This window comes from Vanacampus margaritifer, chromosome 16 (assembly GCF_051991255.1).
Source record: "Vanacampus margaritifer isolate UIUO_Vmar chromosome 16, RoL_Vmar_1.0, whole genome shotgun sequence".
NCBI lineage: Eukaryota > Metazoa > Chordata > Actinopteri > Syngnathiformes > Syngnathidae > Vanacampus > Vanacampus margaritifer.
The window spans coordinates 3,837,584-3,848,611 of NC_135447.1; the positions used below are offsets into that span (position 1 = coordinate 3,837,584).

The window sequence follows — 11,028 nt, forward strand, 5'->3', positions numbered from 1 at the left end:
TTAAATATGGTTTTATTTAGTTTTTTTTTTTTTTTACTTTTTAAATTGTATTTAAAAAAAATTATTGACTATTTTGTGCCTTTGCTACTTTATATTGACATTGCCGTAAAGTCGTACGAGTAAGTGAAGCGCATGTGTGTTGTGGTTGTGCTGTGCTGTGGTAGGCAGAAGCAGACGGTGTACCCCGCCGCTCTGTCGTCGTGCGGCTTCCGACAGTCCTTCCCCTCCAACCTTCCCGCCGCCTCATCCTACTCCAGGTACTGCGGCAGGTTAGCCCGCCGCCTGCTGCAAGAAAAAAAAAAAAAGCCCCCCCCCCCCCCCCTCCCTCAAAAAAATGAAAAAAACAATTCCAAGTCGCTACTCATCTGCTGAAGTCCGTGTTCGCTTTGATAGTCATTTCATTTTTGCTTTCACCTTTTAAAGGCAAGTCAAATGAGGCCCCAAAGTGCCTTTTTTTTGTCGCAAGTGCCGCATGTGTGCTGTTTTGTTTTAGACGTGCATGAGACCAGATGACTCAAAGCTTTACTACAAGTCAAAGCATCCCAAATGAGACCAGATTTCAATGTGAAAATTCCTCCTTTAATCCAATGAGTGCATTTTTAATGCATAAACACGAGATGGCAAAAGTGTAGCTACAATGGGAGCGTTTGTTTAAAAAAAAAAAAAAAAAACTGAATTATTTTTTAAATTTATTTATTTCATTTTGCATTTCTAAGTTGCCAGCTCATGCAGTTTAAAACAATTATTGTAATTTATTGATTTTGTGTTTTTCTGTTGCTAGCTCATGCAGTTGAAAAGAAAGTGTTTTTTTTTTATGCCATTTATAAAAGTAAGTTTAAAACTAGTGCTATATATTTTTTAAAAGTGCAGTTCAGATAGTGGATGGATGTATTTATTTATTTATTTTAAATATGTTATTCTGAATTGCTATATATGAATCATTATTTTTATTTTCTAAGTTACTACCTGACACTTTTTAAAACTTTTTTTTACTGTATTTATTTCCATTTTGTCGTTGCCGCTTCTCTTAACTAACATTCAGCTAGGACTCCCTCTAGTGGAGCGTTGACTACATATAAAGCAGGGCGTGGCCAAGTTGGGTCCTCGAGAGCCCCCTATCCTGCCTGTTTTCCATGTCGCCCTCCTTCAGCGCAGCTGAATCTAATGATCAGCTCATCAGCAAGCTTTGCAGAAGCCTGATAACGATCCTGATCGGGAATCAGGTGTGTTAGTGGAGAGAAACATGGAAAACAGGCTGGTGTAAATCATATTCGCTTGAAAAACATTTTGGATCTGTTTCCACTGGAAAAAGGAAAAGTGGGCAAAAAGGACAGAACTAGATGTTGATTGGTAGACAGCGAATGATGATAGCTGTTGTGCACCGTTTGTTTACCTTCTTGTGTCGCGCTACTTGGCTCAGTTCCTCTTTGGCTGCCATTATGATTCTTATCATCAGAACTATTATGTTTGATTGTGTTTTTTTTTAAATTTTATTTTATTTTGTGGTCAGGTTCTCTCACTCTCTGATGCTGGGCCCTTCAGGCATGCACCCCACGGGCATCCCGCACCCCGCCATCATGCCCCCTTCAGGCAAACAGGAGCACGAGCATTACGATAGGGGCATGTACGCGTAAGTACCGCGCGCCTCCCCTATGGTGTTAGCATTAGCATTTAGCTAACGTTACTGCTCAACGATCTCTCCCGGTGACATATTCCAACTAAATGAAACAAACACAAAGCTGAATTTGGCCTTGATTGAGCTTCATTGAGCTATTTTCAGCAGTAAAAAAGTTTGTCCAGAATTAATTTGATAACATCATTATTTTTCATGTATAATTAATACCTATAAACGATTTTTTTTCCCACTTGCTGTCGATTGAAGGTGACATCACCTGTTCTGAGGAAGTAGCTAACAACCAATCATGGCTTACCTGATTTCTGGGTGTGGTCAGCAAACTGGTTGTTACCTACTTCCTTTGGAAGAATTACGTTTCAAGGTATTAATTGTACAATTGAAAAATAACAATTAATTGAAAAATAATGAAGTTAGTTACCAAATTCATTCTGGACAAAAATATTAACTTTTTACTTCTGAAAATGGTTCAGTGAGTCAAATACCCCTTTAAGTGAAATTATACTATGTAATAATTTTATTTTATTAAAATAATTTTGATGCTACAGTATATCAACTTGTAATATTTCTGTTGCCAGGCGAATGTGTTGTGCTAATATTTTAAATTACGTATTCCAACTGTATTGATTTTACGCCCTTTTACTTATTTTATTAATTTATTTTATTATATATATATATATATATATATATATATGGGTGTTTTTTGCGTGGTCCCGCTCGCTAGCAAACAAACGGCTATAAAACCGCAGCGGTAGTTCAATGTTACAACTGCAGGAGGCGCTCTAAACAAACACACAAGTCTCCATCTTCCTCCTCACTGGTCAGGAAGCCGCACGTGGAGGCCAAACGGGAGAAGGAACCCAAGAAGCCCGTCATCAAGAAGCCGCTCAACGCCTTCATGCTCTACATGAAGGAGATGAGGGCCAAAGTCATCGCCGAGTGCACGCTCAAGGAGAGCGCCGCCATCAACCAGATACTCGGGCGAAGGGTACGCACGCACACGCACGCACGTATTTGCTTAGACGGGATAAAAAAAAAAAGTTGAACAGTTACATTGTTTTTTGTTTATCATTTCAAACACGAGCCTTAAAGTAGTCCGTAGGTCGTAATGGCAACGGTGTTTTGACTTGACTCATTGTGTGTGCGTGTGCAGTGGCACGCGCTGACGCGCGAGGAGCAGGCCAAGTACTACGAGCTGGCACGCAAGGAAAGACAACTGCACATGCAGCTCTACCCCACCTGGTCTGCACGCGACAATTACGTAAGACCGCCGTCGCATCTTCATCGTCTTCGCCCTCCTCTTCCTCACATGCACACACACACACACACACGCACGCACGGCAGCACAGCATGTGTTGCACTAAGTGTGCTGTTGACCTGTTGCAGGAGGCGGCAGGCGAAAAGAGTAAAGCCGATTGGGTAGGGACTCGTCTTGTCTGTACTGGGGGGGGGCGGGGCCAATAGGCAAGCGTGCATGAAAGGGATTGTGGGTAATATTAACGACGGCCGCACGGCGTTCGCTCCGCATGCTTCCTTCCTTGCGAGGGGCGGCGGCGAGGCGGCTTGCATGTTGCTATGGTTATCAGCACACCCCGTGACATCAGCACCACGGGAAAACACACACACACACACACACACACACGTTTACAAAGACGATGATGTCATCATGCTTGCAGGACACGTTATTAGGGATTCCTTTTTTTTTTTTAAACATTCATGAATAATTTGTTTTTTTTAACTGGAAAAATATTTGTTTTAAATATTTTTTTTCATTTAAATTTTAACAAATAGTTATTGAAAAGTTGAAAAATTCATGCAAGTATAAAATTGTATTTATGTAATTTTTCAAATTTAAATTTCAACAAATTGATATTCAAAAGTAAAAAAATATATTTTACACATTTACAATCAAATTAATTATTTTTCAAAATAAAAAAAATCTCTTATAATGATGCTGGAAAGTATTTTATATTTTGTTTCATTTTTACACTTAAAATGAACGGTACTTTAATTAAATGTAAAGTAGTTTAAATATAAAATAGGACTTTTTTCTGAATAAAAAGTAAAGTGAATTAATGAAAATATGATTACATTAAGGGGGAAAAAAATCTATATTTAAAATGTAATTAATATTGTGATAATGTCACATGTAAATTTGACAATTCTACCTTTTCATGGTTAAAAAGTTATTTGATAGTCGACTTTTTGTAATTAAAACAAAAACATACTATTTTAAGCATTTACTATTACTATCCTCTCTAACAGAAAGAATGATGTTATAAAATTACATTTAGTATATTATATTGTAACATAATGGAACTGTGGTGGGGTTAAAAATAATTTTACTTGAATATGCCCATCAAAACTTGCCAAAAACAATTAGCACAAAAAGAAAAAGAATGACGGCCATAATAACGTTAATTTCTTAGATAACTTATACTGGATGTCATAACTTGTGCGAGTGTCCCTAACAAAGTGACCGGTGCGTGTCATACTGTAAAAAAAAAAGCTATAGTCGCTACAAATGTGACGGATGCTGATAAGTATATTTAATGCTATTTTTATACTCAAAATTGATTAATATACCTTTATAATCTTCCATTGAGTCAGTTCATGTGTGTCCTCCTGCAGGGAAAGAAGAAGAGGAGGAAAAGGGAGAAGCAGCAAGACTCCAACACAGGTACAGATGCTAACGCTAAGCTAATAATATGCTAACATTGCGGTAGCGCCACATTAGTCTCGTTTATAAAAAGAAAATTGCGCCAGCAGCATACAGTAGCTATCAGCTCGGTAGTGCTAGCAATGTAACCACTACCTTGCTAATTTGATAGTATATTACACTAATGCAATTATTATTATTACTGTGAGATGCAGTGTTGCCGTGTGAAATGTCCTGCCTTTTTTTGCTGGGTTATGGTGTGAAATTACAGATGTTCTTTTCTGCAAAATCTCTGTGTGAAAGGAGAAATTTTTCACACTAACCCTAACTTATTATGGAATGCAGTGTCGCTATGTGAAATAATGCTTGGCCGGGTTGCTGCGTAAAAGACTTCACACCTCTCGTTTTTCAGCTCTGCGCAAAAAATGTCTGACTCACTCGTGTGTATTAACAGTGTGTGTTTGTCACTAACGTTAGCCCCGCATGGCAGCCATTTTGATGCTTCTTCCTCTTCTTCCTGTGCGTCTTTGCTGGTCTTCTTGGTCTTGGTCTCTGTCCTTGTTTGTTGTTGTTGCGGCTCAGAGCCCGGCTCACCTAAGAAATGTCGAGCTCGCTTTGGCCTCAAGCAGCAGACAGATTGGTGCGGTCCCTGCAGGTGTGTAAAACCCGCCACCATGTACACCACCAAAACCCATTTTCACCCCATCCAACTAAAACACACCACCTGTTAGCTTAGCGCGTTAGCTTAGCGCGTTAGCTTAGCGCGTTAGCTTAGCGCGTTAGCTTAGCAAGGCCAGTTCCCACTCTTTGTGCTAACACTTCCAGCCTCTATGCTAAGCTAACTCTCCTAACTCTGCTCAGAAAGTCGATTCAACTAACCCAAAAGTTGTTTGTAAGAAATACATTAATGAAATGGACTGTCTTTTTGTAAATGTTATATTAAATTAAAGTTTTTTTTTAGGGATGGGCGAGTACTAATGCGGGGGGAAAAAATGAGTCTAGTTTTTCCACATGAGTGTGTGTGTTGTATAGTACATGTGTATGTTTTGTGTTGTATTTTTGTGGTTATTGACATTGTGCCATCCGGGTTTATTCCCAGATAACTGTCTGTGACTGTCCTTAGGAGGAAGAAAAAGTGCGTTCGCTACATTCAAGGAGGAGGCTGCGCGAGCCCAACTTGTTCACATTTAAGTGGCGTAGACTCCACGCCGCCGCCCTCGCCCGCCGCCCTCGCCCGCGGACCCCTCTACCAACAACAAGTACATCAGCGCTCCTCTCGCCCCTCTTCTGCCACGGCCAAACGCAAGCTGTCGGCCACGTGACTGGTGTCGCTTGCTTTTCCTGGGTGGCCAGGAGAAGGGGGAAAAAAACTATCAAAATGTGTACAGCAGGGAGTTGCCGGGTAAAAAAAAAAATAGAAAATAAAAGTCCACACAAACACAAGTCGCTAGCCTAATAGCACACTTGCTCAAAAAACAAGAAGAAACACAACAAATTCCACAAACGCGTTGAGTTGCCTCGAGTCAACTTCTGCGGATTTCCCATGACCTCAATTTTGGACTGACAATCCACACGGAAATAAAGAAGAAAAAAATGAGCATGCACAATTTTTGTTTATATTGTGACAATAAATTTAAAATGACTTTCAGGATTTGGCTAATGAAATAGTCTTTAAAAACACTTTTTCGACACTATGTTGCGCACAGACAGGAAACTGTTTTTTTTTTTTTTTAATCTTTTAAAATGTATACAATAATAAAATAGTGCATATAAATCAGGAAAAAATGCTTATAGACAAAAGCAGGGTTTGTTTTTTTTTGGTTAAAAATGATCAAATACAATCAGGAACGTTTTTTTCTCTTTTTTTTTGTTTAGTTTCTGCTCAAATTAAACATCTTTTCTCCATATGTTTTTACATAAAATATATTTTTAACTTTTAAGTACAAAACCTGGCAATCCCCCCCAAAAAGTTGACTTTGTATTTAAAAATAACTGTTAAATAATTAATGATAAATTAAACTATTTATTGTGTTTCAGATGAAAAAGACAATCTCACAATTTTTATTGTGTATGGAACTTTTCAATAAGTACATTTGATTAACCAACGATTCCCCTTTTCAGACATTAGAAATGTGAGGGGTTATGGCGCCCCCCAGTGCTTTGGTATACAACTGACAGGCTAAATGCTTACACAAGAAGTATTTCGTGTCTGTGTGGACTTTGGAGCCAACCATCCATTCTTCCTTCTGACAGCGTTTCATCAAATATGTTCAACTATTAGGCACTTTCACATTTTGTGCTGGCTTATTTCAAAGATCAGAAATGTTGCTGGTGACCAAGCCTGAGAGGGATTATCGTTATTTTATTTTTTTCCAATGTCTTTAGCCCCCCCACCCCTCTCAGTGTTTTGACTGAACATTTTGTAAACAATCTCATAAGACGACCAAATGGGTACTATTCTATTACATGTTGTAAAATTTGTTTTTTAAATCGATGTCAGAAAGTTCCTGTAGTTAACTTTTCTAAGTTTATGTAAAAAAAAATTTAAAAAAAAGGCTTAAAAACATTTTTAGTGGCGTCTGTAGCTTAAAGCAATATTTTTAAGTGTTTTCATATTCGTTCTTGTTGCATTCATATGCAAAGTTCTCATTTCCGCGATGTTGCTTTGAAATGTCCCACCAAAACACACCTTGAATCCTGTTGGGTTTATATATATATATATATATATATATATATATAAACACACACATTTCACAAATTTTGTTTTGACGTATTAAAATTGTTCAATATACATCTTGCGCTTCTGTTGTTTGTAAGTGCCCAAAAAACTGTCAGAAAAATCCCATTTGAATAGTTTGTTTTTGTAAGAGAATTCTTTAAAAAAAAAAAATGGAAAAAGACAAAATAACATTTTGTTGCAGCCATACACTGAAATAATTGTATGCGTATTGACAAATATCTGTACTTAACATTTAGTCTAATTCCAATAGAATTTATTAAAAACACCAAATGATTTATTTTTTTTTTAAATGCAGTGTGTGCATATATATATATATTTATTTATATTTACACACACTTGCAACATTTTTTTTTTGCAAGTCATTTAATTTCACGTAAGATCATCTCATACAAGTATCCCTTAAAAAAAAAAAAAAAAAAGTTTTGTCCTGTTAGAAAACAAAAACAGCAAACTCCTTTTTTGAAACATTTTATTTCCTTCTTCCATCACTGATGCCACCTTAAAAACATATTTTCCTTCCCACACATTTTTTATTTAGCAACCAACCTGACAGACAACAAACATGTCTAGTAAAAAAAAAAAAAAGAGAGAGAAAAGAAAACGTGGTCATCAAAAATCGGTTTTGAGAAGACCACGTGAGAAAAGAAAGGGATTTGTGGGTTTCTTTAAATAATGACACGCGTTAAAAAATGTCATGCTAGTTTTGTACACAGATTGGAAGGGCAGAGACCGTGTGCGGGGTACTGTACTATATACTCAATGAAGTAAGCTATATAGTCAATATTAACAAAGTATGAACAAGACCAGTGCAAGCAATAAAGCGGACACATTTCTATCCAGTGTGTGTGCGTGAGTGTATAGTGTTGGCGGGGATGCACTACTTCTCTTCGCACCACTGGTTCTCTTTGCGCACCTGCATGGGGGCAAAATAAAAACACAATCCATAAACGTTTCATTTGCAAAGCATTGAAAATATATATTTTTTTATTATTAATTGTTTCACCGTTATTTGTGCTGAGCAACGCATTTGACTGCGCTGCCACCTTGTGGCGAATTAGCATCATGGCACTACGGTGAAGTTTGGCAATTGTAAACGTCAATTGCTAATACAATAAAGCTTGGGACTCGGAATCATTCCATGACAAAGCTCAGAAATCAATTTACTTCTTTATGAAATCAATACAACTCAAATGCCATCCATGTGTTCCAACCCTCATTCTGCGTGTGCCCATCGCAGCTGCGTGACCTACCTGAGCCTCCTCCTCCTCCGTGAAGTCATTCTTAATGTTGAAGGTCTTGCGGATCTCCTCGGGGGTTTTGCCTTTGATCATGTTGGCCACCGTCTTGCACGTCACGTCCAGCAGACCCTTGATGTCCAAGTAATTGGCCGCCTGACAAATTTTTTTTTTTGGGGGGGGGGGGGGGGGGGGGGGGGCAAAATATTAGCTATGGAAGTTATTTTCAAGCCGCTCTGTTACCACCAATGAGTAAGCTCCCGTGTGGTCACATGATGATCGATGACATCACCCTCGTCGCCGCCGTCGCTTACCAGGATGAGTTCGAACAAGGTCCCCTGGTCCACTTTGAGGAACTCCTGGTCCCACACGGGGATGTCGTCCGTCCTCTTCTCCTTGTTGTCGTCGTCCTCGGGGGGAGGGGGGTCGTCCTTGTGGTGGGTGCACCACTGGATCACCTGACACCAAAAATATATATATATATATTATTCTTAAAAAATACAATAAAAAATCTGGACGCGTTACCTTCTTCAGGATGGCTGCGTTGACATTGGGGAGCGGCACGGGGTCATCATCTCCTTCGTCATCCATCCCCAAATCTGTCAATTCCCAAGTGCCGTTAGCACGTCGTTTAAATGACGCGTTGAAAAGGAAAAGGAACAGTTCGGGTTACCTTCCAACATGGTTTTGATGGTGACAGACTGTTTGGCGATTTCCACGTCCACCTCGAATATTTCGCCATCCGAGCTCTGTAACTTTATTGTGGGCATTTTCTGAAACAAAATGCAAAGACGCGTCAGAATTAACCACATGAATTCTTGCATGCCCAGCATGTTTTTACTACACTTTTTGTTAAACTCACAAAATTCAGAAATATGTATTTTTTGGGGCCTAACTTCTACTTTTATATTTATATACTCTATACTACTAATTTTTTAACTTAAATCTAGAAAATAAAAATAGTACACTTGTGTAAAAAGTTTTTTTTTCCAACAGTAGTTATTTCAATGATCAATTAATTTAACAACCAAAACCAATTTTAATGTTTATTAAAAAAAAGTTTTTTTCCTTTTACAAAAACACTGATACATATAACTGTTAAAAAAAAATAAAAATAAAAAACTAACTAGAGTTTATTTGTCATCTCCAAAAACAGTCCTGCAAAATGTATTTATATTTTAACCATTAAAAAAAATGGGGGGGATTAATATTAAACAAAGTTTTCTTTTTATTTATCCGGAAATTTCAATGCACGTAAATACTTTAATATATAAAAGTAATAAATGTTTGTTTTATTTAGATTTTTTTTCTTAGCTTACACATTTTGGTCTAACTATTCTAATACATTTTGTTTGATTTTAATCAAATACAATTTCCAAACACATCAAATATAAATAATTCAAACATTACTTGACTTGTATTTATAAAATAAAAACCGAGTATTTCCAGTTCGCCTGCTCGAACTCGAAGCAACAACTCGCGGAATGTTATCGCTCGTGACAAGTAAGTTTGCTCACTAAACTGCAACCCACGACCACCGTTTCCGATTTCAAGTCGACATTTGAGCGCTTAAGAGCAAAACAAGATCAAATTTAACGTTCGACGGTGCCCTCGTTGAAAAACATCAACGATAAACGCCTCGCAGCTAACGACCGTTTAGCATCCTGCGTCGGCGATGCTAACCGCGTACCGGCTTTTGTGCAGCTTTGATAACAACTCATAAACGACTTAAATACGACTGTGAAAAATCTCAATTTTGTGACAATCCTGCTGCTTGTTGTAGAGAGCCAGACATGCAAATGTCACCAATAAAGCAGCTAAGCTCGGCTAGCATTACCAAGCTAAATCACAACGGGCCTCTTCGCAACCGCAAAGTGAGACGTCCGCGCGGATGGGGACCGAAAACGGGCGAAATTCGAACCCAGTTCGTTTCCGGTTTACGATTGAAGACTTCAAACTTACCGTGGGTGTGTTTATTCCCAACCCGTAGGTGGAATTCTGTCGTCTGTTGTCAGTTCTCGTAGCAAAAATGGAGGCGTCGTGGACGCTGTGTGCTGCTATGGCGCTCGCTTTGTCAGTTACTGTGGCTGGAGGGGAGGGACGAAACCCACGTCGGGGCTGTTTATTTTTATTTTTTTCAAATACTTTAACAAATGTTCATACCTAGTTATAAATAATAAGAGTTTATTTCTAGAACTATTTTAACTAGGTTTTTTTTTGTTACCATTTCGCAGAACGAAATTCATAATAATAAAAAGGTATGTTTACGAGAGTGTTTGTTAATAGGTTCCGGCTGGAAACAAATTTTATTGTGATCTTCAATTTAGTTCTGGGATTATTTCAATAGAACCGTATACGGCCAAGGCTATTTTTTATTAGTAACATATTACATAGTAACATATACTTTAACATGATCAAAATAATTGGTTTCTAATTATTTTTTGAACTGTTCTGAATCATTTCCAATATTTTGGTTACCCATTTTTAGCTACATGACAATATATTTTTTTTCATTCAAACATGAAAATAGGCTTAAACATAAAAAAGTAAAACACGGTTTGTTTTCCGTTATTAAATTGGCTACCTTTTCTGCAGATTGTCTGGGAGAAATCCGGTGGTTGATGTCCATCATGGCTCAAATTTAGGTACCCTAATATTTGAGAACCAAACTGTATCCACACAAGATAACTCCGCCACCCCGCAAAAACTATTTCTTCCTCATATTTAACGTAAACTTTACTAATTGCATTTCCCCCCCTTC

The 11,028-nt window shown here is 37.9% G+C and overlaps 2 protein-coding genes across 13 annotated transcripts in view; one reads left to right on the forward strand and one right to left on the reverse strand.

Annotated features, from left to right (window-relative positions):
• Positions 1–7,083, forward strand: part of tcf7 (transcription factor 7) — a 47,628-nt gene extending 40,545 nt beyond the window's left edge. For 2 of the 12 annotated variants that reach the window (XM_077547349.1, XM_077547345.1), the window contains 8 exons: positions 165–257; positions 1,511–1,630; positions 2,459–2,621; positions 2,787–2,894; positions 3,020–3,052; positions 4,265–4,313; positions 4,875–4,947; positions 5,416–7,083. In XM_077547349.1, coding sequence (XP_077403475.1) covers positions 165–257; positions 1,511–1,630; positions 2,459–2,621; positions 2,787–2,894; positions 3,020–3,052; positions 4,265–4,313; positions 4,875–4,947; positions 5,416–5,614 — 838 coding nt within the window. In that variant the 3' untranslated portion in view covers positions 5,615–7,083. Of the gene's footprint in view, positions 1–164; positions 258–1,510; positions 1,631–2,458; positions 2,622–2,786; positions 2,895–3,019; positions 3,053–4,264; positions 4,314–4,874; positions 4,948–5,391 lie in introns of all 12 variants that reach the window. The other 10 variants (XM_077547350.1, XM_077547351.1, XM_077547355.1 and 7 more) reach the window with 10 other exon arrangements.
• A 401-nt stretch (positions 7,084–7,484) lies between these two features.
• Positions 7,485–10,397, reverse strand: skp1 (S-phase kinase-associated protein 1). Its single transcript, XM_077547586.1, has 6 exons — positions 10,230–10,397; positions 8,941–9,040; positions 8,793–8,866; positions 8,582–8,725; positions 8,283–8,423; positions 7,485–7,945 (listed from the first exon to the last, which is right to left on the reverse strand). The coding sequence occupies exons 2-6, from the start codon at positions 9,035–9,037 to the stop codon at positions 7,910–7,912; spliced, it is 492 nt and encodes a 163-aa protein (XP_077403712.1). The 5' UTR covers positions 9,038–9,040; positions 10,230–10,397; the 3' UTR covers positions 7,485–7,909.
• Between the last annotated feature and the right edge of the window lie 631 nt (positions 10,398–11,028).

Bases quoted from the DNA above. Each gene is read 5' to 3' on its own strand.
- skp1 (XM_077547586.1), bottom strand. From the start codon at position 9,037: ATGCCCACAATAAAGTTACAGAGCTCGGATGGCGAAATATTCGAGGTG. The intron at 8,726-8,792 runs GTAACGCGTCCA...TTTTGGTGTCAG, and splicing joins ACGCAGCCATCCTGAAGAAG to GTGATCCAGTGGTGCACCCA. The intron at 7,946-8,282 runs GTAGGTCACGCA...GCCCCCATGCAG, and splicing joins CGGAGGAGGAGGAGGCTCAG to GTGCGCAAAGAGAACCAGTG.